Source organism: Trachinotus anak, unplaced genomic scaffold (genome assembly GCF_046630095.1).
Source record: "Trachinotus anak isolate AG129_WGS33_773 ecotype Australia unplaced genomic scaffold, CSIRO_AGI_Tana_v1 ptg000040l, whole genome shotgun sequence".
In the NCBI taxonomy this organism is placed as follows: Eukaryota; Metazoa; Chordata; class Actinopteri; order Carangiformes; family Carangidae; genus Trachinotus; species Trachinotus anak.
The window spans coordinates 180,001-196,988 of NW_027273891.1; the positions used below are offsets into that span (position 1 = coordinate 180,001).

General features: G+C 41.0%; 2 protein-coding genes across 2 annotated transcripts in view; both read right to left on the reverse strand.

The window, feature by feature from the left end:
• Nucleotides 1-305: 305 nt before the first annotated feature.
• LOC139615067 (E3 SUMO-protein ligase ZBED1-like) lies at nucleotides 306-4,477 on the reverse strand. Its single transcript, XM_071472882.1, has 3 exons — nucleotides 4,205-4,477; nucleotides 4,059-4,127; nucleotides 306-2,562 (listed from the first exon to the last, which is right to left on the reverse strand). The coding sequence occupies exons 1-3, from the start codon at nucleotides 4,227-4,229 to the stop codon at nucleotides 1,193-1,195; spliced, it is 1,464 nt and encodes a 487-aa protein (XP_071328983.1). The 5' UTR covers nucleotides 4,230-4,477; the 3' UTR covers nucleotides 306-1,192.
• A 4,282-nt stretch (nucleotides 4,478-8,759) lies between these two features.
• LOC139615058 (ephrin-A2) overlaps nucleotides 8,760-16,988 on the reverse strand; it is a 55,578-nt gene continuing 47,349 nt past the window's right edge. Inside the window, exons 3-4 of the mRNA XM_071472871.1 lie at nucleotides 14,148-14,213; nucleotides 8,760-12,030 (exon numbers count right to left, since the gene is read on the reverse strand). Coding sequence (XP_071328972.1) covers nucleotides 11,891-12,030; nucleotides 14,148-14,213 — 206 coding nt within the window. The 3' untranslated portion in view covers nucleotides 8,760-11,890. The remainder of the gene's footprint in view (nucleotides 12,031-14,147; nucleotides 14,214-16,988) is intronic.

Sequence of the window (16,988 nt, forward strand, 5' to 3'; positions counted from 1 at the left end):
TTCAGCTGTTTTTGGACAACTTATAGAAAAACGGTTAATTAAAATAATTGTGAGATCAATCAATAATGAAAAGGATCATTGGTCCTAATGAGTTAATGAAGTCATATCACAGAATATCACAACCTCTGCTGCTAACAGAAAAGGGGTGGAGAAGGGCCTGGTTTGCCTGTGATTTTGGATGCTGTAGTTTTTTGTTTTTAGAGGTGAACCAGAAGACATTGTTTGAGCCGGTATCTCTCAAGTTGTCTAAGGAAGTGTAGCTGTTGAGTGTTTCCAGTCAATAATGAGTTCGTTGGATCTGCTTGTGGTAAGCATGAGGTCATTGCTTGTGCACCAGGTGACAGCTTGGGCTACCTCAGTGTGGTACTGGGTTTTATCATCACTGGAGATGAGGCTTACAGTTGTGTCATCTGCGTATTGATCTGTTTTCACAGAACCGTCCTTGGATGTAGAGTGAGAATAACGAGGGGGAGGGAACAGAGCCCTGAGGAGCTCCTGCTCTGAGGGAAAGAGGGAGTGATGTCACCTTCTGTGGTCTGGTCCACAGGAAGCTCTGAATCCAGGGGCTGGGTCAATGTTCAGATCCAAAAGTGAGCTAAAGAGTTTCAGTGTTGATGGAATCAAAGGTGGAACTGAAGTCTACGAACTGGGTGTCTGTGATTCCAAGTGCTGAACATGTGGTGGAGCGGTATGGCTGCATCCTCAACAGACTGATGGGCTTGGTAGGCGAATTGATATGGGTCCATCAGGGGGAGGTGCTGGATTTCAGGTGTGATAGACGATGTTCTCAAAAGTTTTCATAACCACAGATGTTAGGGTAACAGGTCTGAAGTCACTAAGGCTGGTGATCTTTGAAGATTTTGCCACAGGGACCATGGTGGAGAACATGGATGATGGTGAAGAAACTGAAGATGATTTGTTCAGAGGTACAGTCTTAAATCCGTCACAGAGTTGAGACACTGAGGAGAAAAATTGTGTGAATAGATTCATAAAATGATAAAATCTGTGTCTCACTGAATTCAGGGGTTTACTGATTAGAATTAAAAGGACACAACTGAAATATTTGAGCATCTAAAGTTTTCCTCTGAAACAAATTCAGACAGTTGTGCAGTTTTGGTGGCGTGTTCTCTAGTTTTACTGTCTTATGTGTTAAAGTGTTTTTATCAGCTCAAAGAGAACAGTGGATTTGTCTCTAAGACCAGTTGCTGTTGAGGAACAGGATCATGTTGAGGTTTTCAGGCTCGATGGAGCTCCTCAGGCTGCAGAACTGATCACCTGCCCTGGAGAAGGCTCTCTCTAAGGGCACAGCAGTCGAGACAACCCCAAGTTTCTTCACAGCGAGCTGGCTTAATTCACTAAAATGAGTCTTTCCAGTGTTCCTCCACCAGGCCAAAGGGTTTGACTTCTCTGAATTAGGATCATAGGCCATGTATCTGTCCAGTAGGTCTTTCCACTTCGAAGTTTGAGCAGGAGAGCAGATTTGGCCTGCAGTGAGCTCCTTCATTATTTTATCCATCGCTTGTTCTTTGTTTTTGTTCGTCAGCCAGTTTTTGTATCTTGGATCGAGGAATGTGCTGAGGGCCAGCTGGTGGTTGTTGACGTCACCGAATTCCTTTCTACATTTTAAGAGTAACATTTGGGCAACATCATTGTTTCTCCCTTTCTCTTCAAGTTTGTTCATAAGTGTCGTCAGCAGTGGCAACATGACAGAAATAGTCTCAAATCCTTGGCTTTTCATCTTGGCTGTGGCTTCCTTCAGAGGCTCCAGAGCAGATATGATGTTTTTGAGTTTGTCTTTATCTTCAGTCTTAAGAATTAAATCTGCCTTGTCTTTCTCGTCAAGCACCATCACTATGGCTTGGTACTGCTGGTGCAGATGCTGAAGCATGTCCAGCCATGCGGACCATTGGTCACCTGAGTACATGACCAGCTCATCTTGTGGCCCATTCAGCTTGTGTTGAATCTCTCTGAGCTTCTCCTCAGCTTCAGAATCATCCTTGAAGAACCTGACAATATTCTGACACTTTCTGAGAATATGTGACAGCTCATCATTTCTCTTCAGATCCTGAAATACCTCATCTAAGGTGTCAGCAAAACAAGGCATGTCGGTCCATTTTACTTTAACATTTTTCATTTGAGGCATCCCAGCTCTGACAACACTGTGGACCTTTTCTTTCACGCCCCAAGCCTCCATGACAGCTGAGAGCTGCTTTTGAATGTTGGCTGGAGATTTGTCTCCAAAAAGACAGGTAGTTTTGAGCATGTGGGACTTAAGGTTCCCATAGCGGTCCACAAAATGACAACCCACCGTCAGATAGGAGTCTTCAGGTCTTGAAGACCACAACTCACAAGTCAGCACAACGTTATCAGCAGAGGACAAGCTGCGTCGTAACTCTTCCTCCATTTTCCTGTAAACACTGAGAAGCTGTGGACGTATCTCAGCTTTGGAAGGGATTTCAACAGTGGAGTTTAGAGCTCTTACAAAATCCACAAATTGAGCACCTGTTGTGATTTCCAAGGGCTGCAGATTTGAGACAATCATCTTCAACAGGCTTTCAAAAGCTGTGGAAGGAAACAGATTTAAAGTTCAGGATGGGACAACATCAGAACCATGAATGAATGTTCATGCCAGGACCAGAACTCAAGCTCAAGACATTTTCACATTTTATTCTACAAGATAAAATAGGTCAGTAAATACCCCAGTCCTGACCTCTTGAAGCCTTTACGTTTGTTACAGATACAGTATCACAAAATCTAATATCTTGATGTTCAACATTGTATTGATATTTTCTCACAACCCTGGTCAGTATCTCACTTGAGTTTTCAGGCCTGTAATTTAGTCCCTACCAGCACCTGTGTGGTGTAAAATCTAACCTGCTGTCCTCTGACAGGTGAACATCTGGTTTTAGTTTTGTTGAAGGACTCGTCTCTATACTTGTCTTGTTGGATCTTGGTGCTTCGTTTGACACCAGTGACCATCACATCCTATTACAGCGACTGGAGCATTTAATTAGTATTAAAGGAACCACACTAAGTTGGTTTAAGTCCTGTTTATCAGATCAATTTCAGTTTGTAAATGATAATGAGGAATCCTCCATGTATTCCATGGAGTTCCACAGGGTTCTGTGCTTAGACCAATTCTATTCACCTCATACATGATTCATTCAGACAATATTATTGGGAAACACTTTCTTAACCTCTGTTGTTATGTAGATGATACCAAACTGTACCCGTCAATAAAGCCAGATGAAACTGATCAGTTGGCTTAAATTCAAACTCGCCTTATGGACATAAAGCTCTGGATGACCTGCAACTTTCTGCTGTTAAGCCAAACTAAGGTTATTGTGCCTGATCACAATATGTCCTTTAACTCCCACATCATGCAAAGGACCAACTTCATTTTCACAAATTGGAAACATCCTATCTCTAAAACAAATCCTCCTCCTCATCTACAAAGACATTCATTAGCTTACAGGCCCTGTTCAGACCTGGTATCATCCGTCCTGAGTGATCCAATCACAGGCGTTCAGCTCAAAGTTCAGGTGTGAACACACCCAGGACACATTCATTGAAGGACCGCCTCCTCTACTGACGTCCTCTGACACAGGCTGATTAGTCCCGTCACAGTTTATAATAAAATATTTTCCTGTTTCTAATGAATAAAACTTTATTTCACTGTAGAGCTGTGAGCAGAGCAGTGATTCACTTTCATTACCTCTCTCTCTCTCTCTCTCTCTCTCTCTCTCTCTCTCTCTGTGTGTGTGTGTGTGAGAGTGAGTGAGTGAGAGAGAGAAGGAGAGAGAGAGAGAGAGAGAGAGAGAGAGACATTGACATCGGACCTGTCTGTCTCATTGGCTAAAAGCACCACATACCTGTTAATTTGCATATGAAGCGGGAAGTGAAAAACCACCACCCCCCCGATTTGATTTCTGGGTGTGGTCTGCACAAACACATCCACAAATCTTATAGGTAAAGTTGGTAAAGGTTAATCCAGGTGATCTCAGGTGATCTCTGGTGATGTCAGCGGACCCACCAGCCCTGTTAGTTCAGACACGTACCTCTGCTCCTTCTGTTTTGATCCCGTCTCGGTGGCTGGAGGCTCTTTCCACGGTAGCTTCTCCGTGGAGCTGTTCGGGATGAACATTAATGTGTAATCTCAGTGACAGTGCTGGAACAAAGACAGATCATTTAAAGACGTTCTTACCTCGACCTCTCCGTTCCAGATTCATTTCAGATGTTTCAGCTTCTCCTCGCTGTTGTCTCCTGTCCTTCAACCTGGACACTCTCTGCCTCAGTTTTATCTGAGTCCGCTCTGACGTGGTTTTATCACCTGGGCGGAGTTTGCAATGTGAAACTTAGGGAACAACATAAACAGAACTTACACAGATTTCCATGTTTGCAATCTGCTGCTCCACCTGTAAGCTGTGAGCAGCCTAGACACATGTCCTGACCTGATGATGACTCACGTCTATGAAACACCTTCAGGTTCCGTTTCATGTGAAACTGAAGTAATTAGATCGTGGATGATAATCACAGAAGACATTTACCAGCTGCCAGAAACTGAGGGACAAAAGGTTTATTCCTCCATGATAAACAGACACCAAAGGACAGTGGCTAAATGTGAATTCCTTAAAGATCCAGTGTAAAGAACTAACTGTAACTAACCAACTAACTAAGTTTAACTCTTAAGAAGAGACAGGTAACAGCAGGAAGAAGAATTCTGGAAAAACAACTGAAAAAATAAAGTAACACAGTTCATAAAAACAGTCTCAGTCTGTCTCTCAGATACATTTACATGTAGGATGATCATCAACCTGCAAGGTCACATGTCTCTCTGCTCCTCATCCACCTCCACTAACTCCAGATGACCTGGAGTCAGGTCCAGTCTCTGACGCTGCCTCCAGAGAGACGTCTGGGTCCGACCGCAGTCGTTCAGCCTGATGCTCCTCCTCACACACAGTTCCACCTATAACCAGGTCAGGTTTTAAAATCTCACCTGGACAAACAAGGTGTGTGAATCCAATACCCTCTGACATGTGACTGGTCACATGACACCAAAAAGAATCAACATATGGATAGATGGATGGATGAAGGGATTGATGGATGGATTTATTCTGCAAATAAGACGATGAAATTAGCTCCTGAGCTCAAAGACACACTTCTGTCTGTTCAGAGAGGAGGAGGAGGAGGGTGATGAAGATGATGATGATGAAGATGATGTTGTGCAGTCACTGTGTTTGGATTCTTTTTCTTTCATTTCTCTGCTGTAGTTCTACTGTTCTGACACTGTTCTCTGCTGTAGCTCGTTGAAGATTTCAGAGATCAGAGAATGATTCCTGCAGGTGGAGGAAACAGAACACAGGTGAGTCCCAGTCCCAGTGCTCTGTACAGGTGAGTCCTGCCGGCAGGAGACCAGGAGGTGTGTGTCTACCTGTCTCATACCAGCAAATAATACTCCTCTTTGTTACTATGACAACCAGCTTCTCTTCAGTATTTTTACCTTAATGGTCTTACACCTCATCTTCTGTCTGTCAACACACACACACACACGGTGACACCTCTACTGTGTTTTTATCTGATTCACATGTAAATTTATTTTCTCTGAGACTGAGCAGCAAACAACCCAAAGGTCAAAGGTCAGAGCTGCGGGGGCTGCAGACTGAGACTGTTTGAAAAGGAGGTCTCAGGTCTCAGTTGACTCTCCAGGACCAGGACCACAGGACTTCATGATGATGCATCTTTAACAGGATTTATGAAGCTGACCATCACCGCTCTGTCATCCTCATCCTCTTGTTGTCGCCTCATTGTCTGATGGCGGTGCAGCAAGGAGGCGTCGTCCAGACATTCATCTGTTCATCTGATGGTCGTCCACGTGTCAGCAGCTGAGGCAGTAATCTGATTACTCTGTCTGAACCCAGGTTTTTTTCACCATGATCTTTGTAAACAGTCAGTGATCAGAATCAGGACAAACATCTGTTCTGCTCCTGGTCTGGTGCTGACAGTGACGTATCCTGGCACCTGATCTGGAGACGCTGCTCAGGTCTTAAAGGATCAGGGAGAGCTTTACTGGACGCTGTACTCTTGTACTGATGGAGTATTTACTCTGTGGTAGTGGTACTTTTACTTTAAAAAAAGAACTGGAACAGTGTGTGTGTGTGTGCGTGTGTGTGATGAGTTCTGTCCAAATCCACAGTGTAAAATGTTTTATTGTTTTTTAGTCACATGGAGTATGAAACATGTTTATTCATGTATGTATGAATTTATTAATGAATTCATTCACTCATTCTCTTCAACATTTTGAATCACAGTGTTTTTCCTGCCTGTGACCAGCAGAGGTCTCCATTGAGCTGTGGTTTGAAAAGCTTCCAGTCATTAACCTTTATTGATTCAACTGTGTTTAAAGCTTCACTGGTTCATGAAGCTTCACTTCACCATCTCGACGGTTGTGTTGTGTGTGGGGGGGGTCGAAGGGTTTTCAGAGGTGACATCAACACAGCTGTTTGTTCAGTTATTTTCTCACAGTTATCGAACTGCATCCATTTACACGGCAGTGGTGGGGAGGATTTTAATGCAGGTTAATATAAAGTGACAGTAACATTATCTGTTCATTTTCTCCATCATACATTTAATATTGATATGAAATGAAACAGTGATGTTTCTGTTACTTACACAGCTGCTACATTTACCATTCATTACAATATCTAGTTAAAATGTAATATTAGCCGCTAACATTTCTCACCACAAATCTAATGTTTAGATTAAATTAAAAACTTAGTGATGATGCTGGAAAAAAATCTAAGTGACAGCTGCTGCAGAGTTTGACCATTAAACACTATATTTCCTGTTAATATGAAAAATCTTCATTAACATGACGTACAAGTGACTATATATATATATATATATATATAGTCACTTGTACGCCTCATTGTCTGATGGCGGTGCATATATATATATATATATATATATATATATATATATATATATATATATAAATCAGCAGCTCAAACCATCTCAGCATTTTCTGTCCCATAGTTAAGGTTGGATTATTTTTAACTCAGTGGTTTTTTGTGTAATGTTCAAATGTAAACGCCTCTAAATTTATAGTAGTGAAATATCTGACATTTTCAGTCAACAAATTCAAGTTGTACAATTTCAAAAATTCTATTTCTAGTATATAAATATATTATGAATTTGATAAATATCATAAATAAACTGATATATATACATATATATATGTATATGTATATATATATATATATATATATATATATATATATATATATATATATATATATATATATGCAATTTGTGTATATACACACACACACACACACACACACACACACAGAAAAAGTTAAATTGTTCCAATATTTAGAATCATATTCAAAGCTTGTTTCAGATTCTTCAGCTTCTGGTCTGGTCGAGTTCAGACAGTCAAATTCAAGATATGAATTTCAAACTTACCAAGAATAAACGTATATATATGTTGATGTCTTCAACAACTTTTTCATTGTCATTTATTTATTTATTAATTAGTAACCCAGTCTGATCCTGATTTGTATTTTTCCACAGTAACAAACAGCTACAGGCTTTTATCTAGATTCTGTTTAGACTAAAATTAAACAGGGTTAAAATACAAAGGATGCTTACTTAATATTTAATTAAATATTGTATGTGTTTAAAATATGATGTTATTAAAAATGAAGTAAAAAATCATTTAACACACAGAATGAAGCCTGGATGATTTTAGATGATTTCTGGTATAAATCCAAACACATCCAGTGCTTTCAGAAAATATTCAGACCCCTTCAGTTTGTGTAGATTTGTAGATTTACTCTCAATAATCAATAATGACAAAGTGAAAGTTTGTTGAATTTTTTTTACAAATTTCTTCAAAATAATAAACTGAAATCTCAAACACGATAAACTGAATATTTTCTGAAGTCACTGTTTATCCTTAAAGTTAATTAAGGAACAATAAGTTATGGACATGAAGATATCTAAATATTTATAGGCTGCTGCCCACATAGAGTTGGAGTTGTAATTTAGCACAGAATGTAAATACTAAAGTACAAATACTTAAAATGAATATTTAAGTATGTAAATTACTTATGGCTAATTAGATGATTCTGGTACAAAATTATTTTTTAATTTTTATTTTAAAAGCAAGAAAATCTCACACATGGCGGCACGGTTCGACATCCGACCGGTCCAACTCTTTCCTGCATGTCATTCCCCTCTCTCTACCTCCTTTCCTGTCAGTCTCCAATAAGCTATAATAAAGGCATAAAAAGCCCAAAAAAATAATAATAATTAAAAAAAAAAAGAAAATCTCACACACTGCTCTCGGTGACCTTCGTCAGAACTGATCACAGTAGAGAGACTGAAACGTTATGACTGATATCTGGATGTGTGAATATCCTCACTGAGAAATTATGTTAAAAAACTACAACAACAAAACCACCCAGTCCAAAATGTCTGTGGATGAGCTGGACCAAACTGGAACAAACTGGAGCAAATAAAGTGGAAAAATCGTTTTTAGTGGAACGTTTTTTTATTGGTGGTGAGTTTATCAAACAAAGATTCATACACTTCTTAACATTTTCTCTCTGAAATCTCTTTCAAAGTAAATTCATGAAATGTTTTCTTAAGTTTTACTTTTCCTGTTCATGCAGCGCAGGAAAAAATGTCCTGAAAAGGCCTGATGACCTCTGACCCCTCGTTAGCTCTTCAGCCAATCAGATAAATGCATTCTTTACAACAGGACTTTATAAGCATCCAATAAGAAAATATACAAAAACAGATTTTTTGTCTTTCAAAGAATAGAATATGCTGACATTTTAATGTAGAAAAACATTTTCTTCTCAGAGATATTGTAAACCAGAGACAGCAGGGAGGTCTCACTCCCACTCACGAAACAACCATCAGAATTTTTTCCTGTAGTTTTTCTTGCCTCCAGCTTCTTTAACGTTTCTTATACCACGAAAAACTGATTCCATCCACACGAAAACCAACAAAGAAAAGGAAGACGAGCCGAAAAACCCACTGATTATTATCCATCAACTGAGCCAAAACACACAAGACTACAAGGACCAGAATGCATTGTGATGCAAGCAGGAACAAAAGGAGAAAAACAACAACAACAGCAACAACAACAAACATCAGACTGATTCCTTCACTGATGAATTCATATCTCATATGAATCTCCTGCTTTTTAAAACAGAAAAATGGCATAAACATGAAATAAAGAAACAATGAGGAAACGTTGATGACAGTTTGTCTCCGTCCTTCTCCACAGGAGTCCAAGTGCTACATCATCCGTCTGTCCATCCTCCGTCACAGTGCGTTCGTTAGATATACTGCATTTCCCAGCATGCCCCTGCTCATCCACACACAAGGACACACTCCCCCTCCATCAGCAGAGATGGAGGGATGGTATGAAGAGGAAAAAAAAACATGGGGCTTGATGAGGGTCTTCACCTCGACCACACGGTGACGCTGTTTGTCAGTCATTAAAAATTCAGCACCAGTGGGAAAAAGGCCATTTTTTTTTTTAATTTTGCGCAAAACATTCATTTTTAATTTTATCACAAAACAAGACTTAGTAAAAAAAAAATCAGTTGACTCCTCCCCCTCAGGTAACCCAACCCACTGCACTGAAAGCAGGCGGGGCTAAAGTGCCCTCTATAGCTGCTGAATGACTTTACCCGCCCCCTCCTCTGAAGAAGCGACGCGCAGAAAAGTTTAACACGAGTCTTTGGCAGATTTACAGAAATGAAAGGCCGTCTGCTGCTGGAGGTGGGCGAGAGAGAGAGAGAGAGAGAGAGAGAGGCTCCAGTCTCTATTTGAATATTTGTAACTGATGATGATGATGATGATGATGGTGATTTCAGTCTCAGAGATAACCCACAGCGTCCACAGGGATCAGTCAGTCGGCAGAAACTATAATTAACATTGATTCAGATTAATTCATCAGATCTTGGTCCTTTTGAGTCTGAATGAACACGAACTGTTGTCTGGTGACTCGGTTCTCTGCAGCTGCTGTCTGTACTGTTCTACAAACACTTCATTCTGTAGGGCTTTTATTTTGAAAAAATAGAGGCTGGATCTCCAGGATGAAGAGCAAGTTTTGTATCTTAAATCCGACCAATCACAACCTCATCCACCCTGAACATCAACCCTGTGATACGGCTCACAGCAGTTTATCCTGATGTACCCCTACAGCGCCAGGTGTACTGGACCTTGGTTGTCATGGTTACAATAATAAACACGAGGACTGTTCTGAGAGAGGTGTACCTACCATCGTCACCACAGTCATGGCTTGGTTAGGTTCAGGAAAAGATGGTGATCTGGGTTAAAATAAGTTCTTCCTCAACAGTAGATGATCTTTGTTGTCATGGTTACAATAATAACAACAAACAGTCATGGATAATAGAAACAACATAAACTGCTCCTGTCACATGGGAATCGAACACCGCTCTCCTGGGTCATATTCATCCATCCACCCCAACCTCCTCCTGACGTGGACTTTGTCGCTCTATAAACTACGTCACCGCACTTTTCCCTTTGCTCCTGTCATCATCACTACGACCACTAGATGTCGCCTAGCAACAGAACCTAACGATGGGTCATAGTGACCTGCTGACAGACGACCTGTGGGCTCGTTTGTTACAGTCTCAGAGACAGATGCTTATTATTTTTACAGTTTTCAGAGAAAACGATTGATCGTTGAATTGAATAGATATTAAATAGATTGATAATAAATCATGAGGCTGCTTGTGTCGGAAGAACTGAGGTGACGACTGTCAGCAACAGGCTGATCAATCAGAGGAAGACTTCAGCTCTGAACCTTGTTTACATCCTGGTCTTACAGGTTGAATCATGACTCAGCATCTGTTTCATTACCTGTATTTTCTGCACAGGTGAGGAGGAATAGGACTGACTGAGGCTGACAGCTGAGTGAGATTTCTATGACGTGATCGTCAGGGAGGGGCTCAGGGAGGTGCAGGATGTCTCCTGCAGGAGAACTGAGCTGGTGAACGTCTGTTTCTGCTGGTGTTCCTGCAAACCGGTCTGTCTGATGAAGACCTCCAGAGCTGAAGATGAAGATCAGCCTGATGAGTTCACACTGTGAACAGACTGAAGCTGGACCCCATCGACTGTCAGTGTCACGTGATGTTTCTACCTGATCATCTCCTGCATCCATTGGTCGGTTTATGTGTCAGACGTTTCATGATTTAAATCATCGTCTCGTTCACTTTGTATCAGATTCAGTCAGAGCTCAGAGACCAGACCAGTGTCGTCCGACCGCTGTTAAATATCTGCAACAGATTTACTACAGGGATCAGAGCACTGGATGTTTGCACAGTTGTTTTCTTCTACTTTTCTAGACATCACTAATTTCCATTCATGAACGCACAATATGAAAATCAGTGTGTTCACAACAAACATCAGCTCTGATCAAGTTTTAGAGCAAATCAATTTAAAAAGTCAGAATTTCCTCATTGTGTTAATGTAATTAAATCAAATGTTCACTGATGGTTAATTAATGAATGATTTATAAAGGTCCAAACACTGGTTTGGTTCTTTAAGTTTGGTTTAAGTTGTCAAATTAAATCAAGAGGATTTGAAACAGCTGTAACAACATCTGGCACCAAAGAGGCAGAAGAACTTGAATTTGAGTCGATGTATCTGTGCTGCTTTAACGTGGAGTCGATGGAGTCTGGACTGAGTCACACAGAGCCCAGACGATCCCAGCAGCGACCTCAGCTCCAGGCTGTGACCTTCGCCTCCTCTGATTGGCTGAGCTGTTGAGCGGAGTTCAGGTGAAGGTCAGAGGGCAGGGAGAGGGAGCTGGACTAGTTTCCTGGAGGAGGATGAAGAGGAGGTGCTATGAGGAGGCGAGGAGGAGGACGAGGAGCAGGGCGAGCAACATGGCAAACAACAGGGAGAGGCGAGGGAGAGCGAGGCTGCAGCTGCCGGTGCTGTCATCTGTCAGGAAGGGCTCCGGAGACTCATACACCGAGTCATCTGACAGACAGAAAACAAGGACTTAACATCATCCTGACCTGAGCCTGAGCCTGAGTCTTTTACTACATTTTAAGTCAGCATGTTTTATAATGACTGATTACAGAATTATTAATACTGTAAATTAGAAACAGTCCAGATGTGATCACATGACTTGTTATATGAACCAGTTTTAAAAGTTCCAGATTTTATCTTCTTCTGTGGTTTATCTGAAGTGTTGATCTCCATCAGAAGATATATTTGTGGTTTTCAGAACCAAAAACCATCTCAGTGTAGTTTTACATCTCCTCTCTCAGGTTCTCTCTGGAGCTCTAGTAACAACAGGTCAGTCAGCCAATCAGAAGAGAGGACCTGAGCCTCTCTTCTGATTGGCTGACTGTTTTCTGAGTGATCCCATAAAAATAGAGAAGATTTCAGGTAAACACTCAAAGGTTGGATGGTGGATCCAGGTGGGCGGGGCTTGGGGCGAGGCTGAGAGCGGTGACTGCTTTGTTGTGACATCACAAAGTTCCAGAAGTCCTGACGGCTGGTTTTAAGGCTCAGTGTCTGAATACAGGCTGTGTGCATTTCTCTGTGGACTGAGGCTTTGATACTTTCACAGTATTAATATAGAACCTAGACCTGCTTTATAATCACAAACACATGGACATCTGCCTTTAGACTGGGTGGAGCTTTAAAAACCTTTAGACTGGATGGAGCTTTAAGTGAATGTGATTGTGTCAGTGTTTCTGTCATCTGGTCAGATTTAATTCATTTATTTTGTCATGAGGACCATGAACAAATGATGGACTATGTGACAAAGGGCCCCTCGACACAGACATGGACGAAGCCCCCCCCCCCATGCTGAAACAGACATTGTCATTTTGGAGTTGTGTGTAGCCAGTGTGTGTCTGTGTGTCGTCACTGGATCAGCTCAATCTCTCCACCTCCATGACCTGACGTGAAATCATCTCCTGTCTCTGTTAAACTGCAGATTCTTTATGTGAATATGTTTGTAATATTTCCTGTTGTTTGATTTCCCTCCTCCACAAAGACCTTTTTTGTGAAAGAATCAGATTAATATCAGTGTCAGAGGCGTTTGGAGAAAATAATTTGTCCTGAATAGATTTTCTCCCGTGAATATTCACATTTCACAGCTCGACTGCTTCAGGACAAACAGGCACAAAATCCACCTCCACCTTTTCTTCCTGCTCAGCCGAGTCCTGCGTCTCACCAACATCAGCTTCATCGACGCCGACACTGAAGAGAGCCGAGGATGTCCAGCTGGTGACGGTGTTAATGTGTTAACGCTGTTTTCTGCTGCAACAGTTCAAATCCCATAAACTGCTTTAAAACTGTGATGAGGAGCAGTTTAACACCTTCACTGTGACATCAGCAGTCTTCACACTTCCTCTGCCTCAGACTGACATTTACATTGAGGAGGAAAATAAATGCTCCTCTTCTCAGTCAGAAGCTGCTCGTACGAAGCCTTTTTTTTCCACTGATTATCAGAATATTATCACTGATAATAAACTGACCTGGACTCAGTAAAGAGTCTGACTAGACACCAAAACAAATGTTTTCACTTTTCATTATTTCTATATATTTTTATTAAAGCTCCACCCAGTCTAAAGGTGGATGTCCATGTGTTTGTGATTATAAAGCAGGTCTAGGTTCTATATTAATACTGTGAAAGTATCAAAGCCTCAGTCCACAGAGAAATGCACACAGCCTGTATTCAGACACTGAGCCTTAAAACCAGCCGTCAGGACTTCTGCAACTTTGTGATGTCACAACAAAGCAATGAAAGCTGCTATAGTTTTATTGGATCAGTCAGAAAAAAGTCAGCCAATCAGAAGAGAGGCTCAGTATATAGTATATTTATATTTTTATAAAAATAAATGTTTTATTGTTAAATTTTTCTATTTATTTATTTTTTTCCTTCTGTGTTTATTGTTATGACCCAAAACACCCAAGCAAATTCCTGGTGGTGAAACCCTGCTTGGCAATAAATAAACCTGATCCTGATCCTGATCCTGTTTCTGATTCTGATCCTGATTCTGATTCTGATTTGACCGTTGTCATGGAGACAAGCTGTAAACTGACAGAACCACATGAAGACTTGAGAAGCAGAGACTCACTGGTTGGTTTGACGTAGACTTTGAGCTTCAGACACGGTTTCCCAGCCAGGTTCGGATGAGGAGACGCTGCAGAGGAAACACAGACAGGAAACTGTTTTCAGCTGCGTCGCTTTTTACAAAAGAACGGATTTTATTTTATTTTGAAACAAGAAACATTTTTTAAAAAATAACACTTTTTAATTATATTGTTTTAAATTAAAATAAGGGTTAGGGTCAGCATCGGTTTGTGTGTGTGTGTGTGTGTGCATGTGTGTGCGTGCGTGTGTGTGTGTGTGTAGCAGTTGTTTGACCTGCAGACGAGATTTCACTCATGTTGCTGCTCAAAATTTGCAGCATTCAACACACACACACACACATACACACACACACACTCGCACACACAGTCATTAAGTGTCATTTAAAACAAACGGCCTGTTTCTCTGTTGGAAACTTTTCAGTCCAAATGAGCCACAATTTAGAAAATGTTTTCCAGGTTGGAGGAGAAATTATGTCTAGACAGACACACACACACACACACACACACACACACACACTATATTTTATAATAATAAAAGTTTTTATTATATGTTGTGTTTTATTTTCTACTGACATTTTACATTTTATATTTGTAAAACTTGAAAAAAAACTTAAAGAGGTGATAAATTATTTTCTATTTATTTTACAGGTTTATGGGGGGGAGGGGGGGGGGGGGTAGTAGTACTTACTGATGTAGTACATTTACATTTATCCAAAGCAACTTACAAGTGAAAGACAAGAGTGAAGCTCCAGCACAGTGGGAAACATTCATGTCAATTCTACATCAATTTAATAAGAGAAGAAGACGAACAAGGAAGTGAAGCACAAGGAGTAGTTAGTGCTAGTTACACAAGTTAGGCTCTACTCACAGATGTACTGATACTCAGCAGTACTCAGTAATTGTACTCACAGATGTAGTAGTACTCAACAGTCCTCAGCTGTACTCAGTAGTAGTACTCACAGATGTATTAGTACTCAGCAGTACTCAGTAATTGTACTCACAGATGTAGTAGTACTCAACAGTCCTCAGTAGTACTCAGTAGTAGTTCTCACAGATGTGGCAGTACTGAGTAGTAGTACTCACAGATGTAGTAGTACTCAGTAGTACTCAGTAGTAGTACTCACAGATGTAGCAGTACTCAGTAGTAGTACTCACATTTGTAGTAGTACTCACAGATGTAGCTGTACTCAGTAGTAGTTCTCACAGATGTGGCAGTACCGAGTAGTAGTACTCACAGATGTAGCAGTACTCAGTAATGGTACTCACAGATGTAGTAGTACTCAGCAGTACTCAGTCGTAGTACTTGCAGATGTAGCAGTGCCCAGTAGCAGTACTCACAGATGTAGTAGTACTCAGTAGTAGTACTCACAGATGTAGCAGTACTCAGTAGTAGTACTCACATTTGTAGTAGTACTCACAGATGTAGCTGTATTCAGTAGTAGTTCTCACAGATGTGGCAGTACCGAGTAGTAGTACTCACAGATGTAGCAGTACTCAGTAATGGTACTCACAGATGAAGTAGTACTCAACAGTCCTCAGCTGTACTCAGTAGTAGTACTCACAGATGTATTAGTACTCAGCAGTACTCAGTAATTGTACTCACAGATGTAGTGGTACTCAACAGTCCTCAGTAGTACTCAGTAGTAGTTCTCACAGATGTGGCAGTACTCAGTAGTAGTACTCACAGATGTAGTAGTACTCAGCAGTACTCAGTAGTAGTACTCACAGATGTAGCAGTACTCAGTAGTAGTACTCACATTTGTAGTAGTACTCACAGATGTAGCTGTACTCAGTAGTAGTTCTCACAGATGTGGCAGTACCGAGTAGTAGTACTCACAGATGTAGCAGTACTCAGTAATGGTACTCACAGATGTAGTAGTACTCAGCAGTACTCAGTCGTAGTACTTGCAGATGTAGCAGTGCCCAGTAGCAGTACTCACAGATGTAGTAGTACTCAGTAGTAGTACTCACAGATGTAGCAGTACTCAGTAGCAGTACTCACAGATGTAGTAGTACTCAGTAGCGGTACTCACAGATGTAGCAGTACTCAGTAGCGGTACTCACAGATGTAGTTGTACTCAGTAGTACTCAGTAGCAGTACTCACAGATGTAGTGGTACTCAGTAGCGGTACTCACAGATGTAGTAGTACTCAGTAGTACTCAGTAGCAACACTCACAGATGCAGTGGTACTCAGTAGTACTCAGTAGCAGTACTCACAGATGTAGCAGTACTCAGTAGTAGTACTCACATTTGTAGTAGTACTCACAGATGTAGCTGTACTCAGTAGTAGTACTCACATTTGTAGTAGTACTCACAGATGTAGCTGTACTCAGTAGTAGTTCTCACAGATGTGGCAGTACCGAGTAGTAGTACTCACAGATGTAGCAGTACTCAGTAATGGTACTCACAGATGTAGTAGTACTCAGCAGTACTCAGTCGTAGTACTTGCAGATGTAGCAGTGCCCAGTAGCAGTACTCACAGATGTAGTAGTACTCAGTAGTAGTACTCACAGATGTAGCAGTACTCAGTAGTAGTACTCACATTTGTAGTAGTACTCACAGATGTAGTAGTACTCAGTAGTAGTACTCACAGATGTAGCAGTACTCAGTAGTAGTACTCACATTTGTAGTAGTACTCACAGATGTAGCTGTACTCAGTAGTAGTTCTCACAGATGTGGCAGTACCGAGTAGTAGTACTCACAGATGTAGCAGTACTCAGTAATGGTACTCACAGATGTAGTAGTACTCAGCAGTACTCAGTCGTAGTACTCGCAGATGTAGCAGTGCCCAGTAGCAGTACTCACAGATGTAGTAGTACTCAGT

What these genes read in the sequence shown, in the direction of transcription:
- LOC139615067 (XM_071472882.1), bottom strand. Translation starts at nt 4,229, where the DNA reads ATGAATCTGGAACGGAGAGGTCGAG. An exon ending in TCTGGAACGGAGAGGTCGAG is followed by an intron (nt 4,128 to 4,204) that starts GTAAGAACGTCT and finishes CATCCCGAACAG; the next exon opens with CTCCACGGAGAAGCTACCGT. An exon ending in TCAAAACAGAAGGAGCAGAG is followed by an intron (nt 2,563 to 4,058) that starts GTACGTGTCTGA and finishes TTCCTTCCACAG; the next exon opens with CTTTTGAAAGCCTGTTGAAG.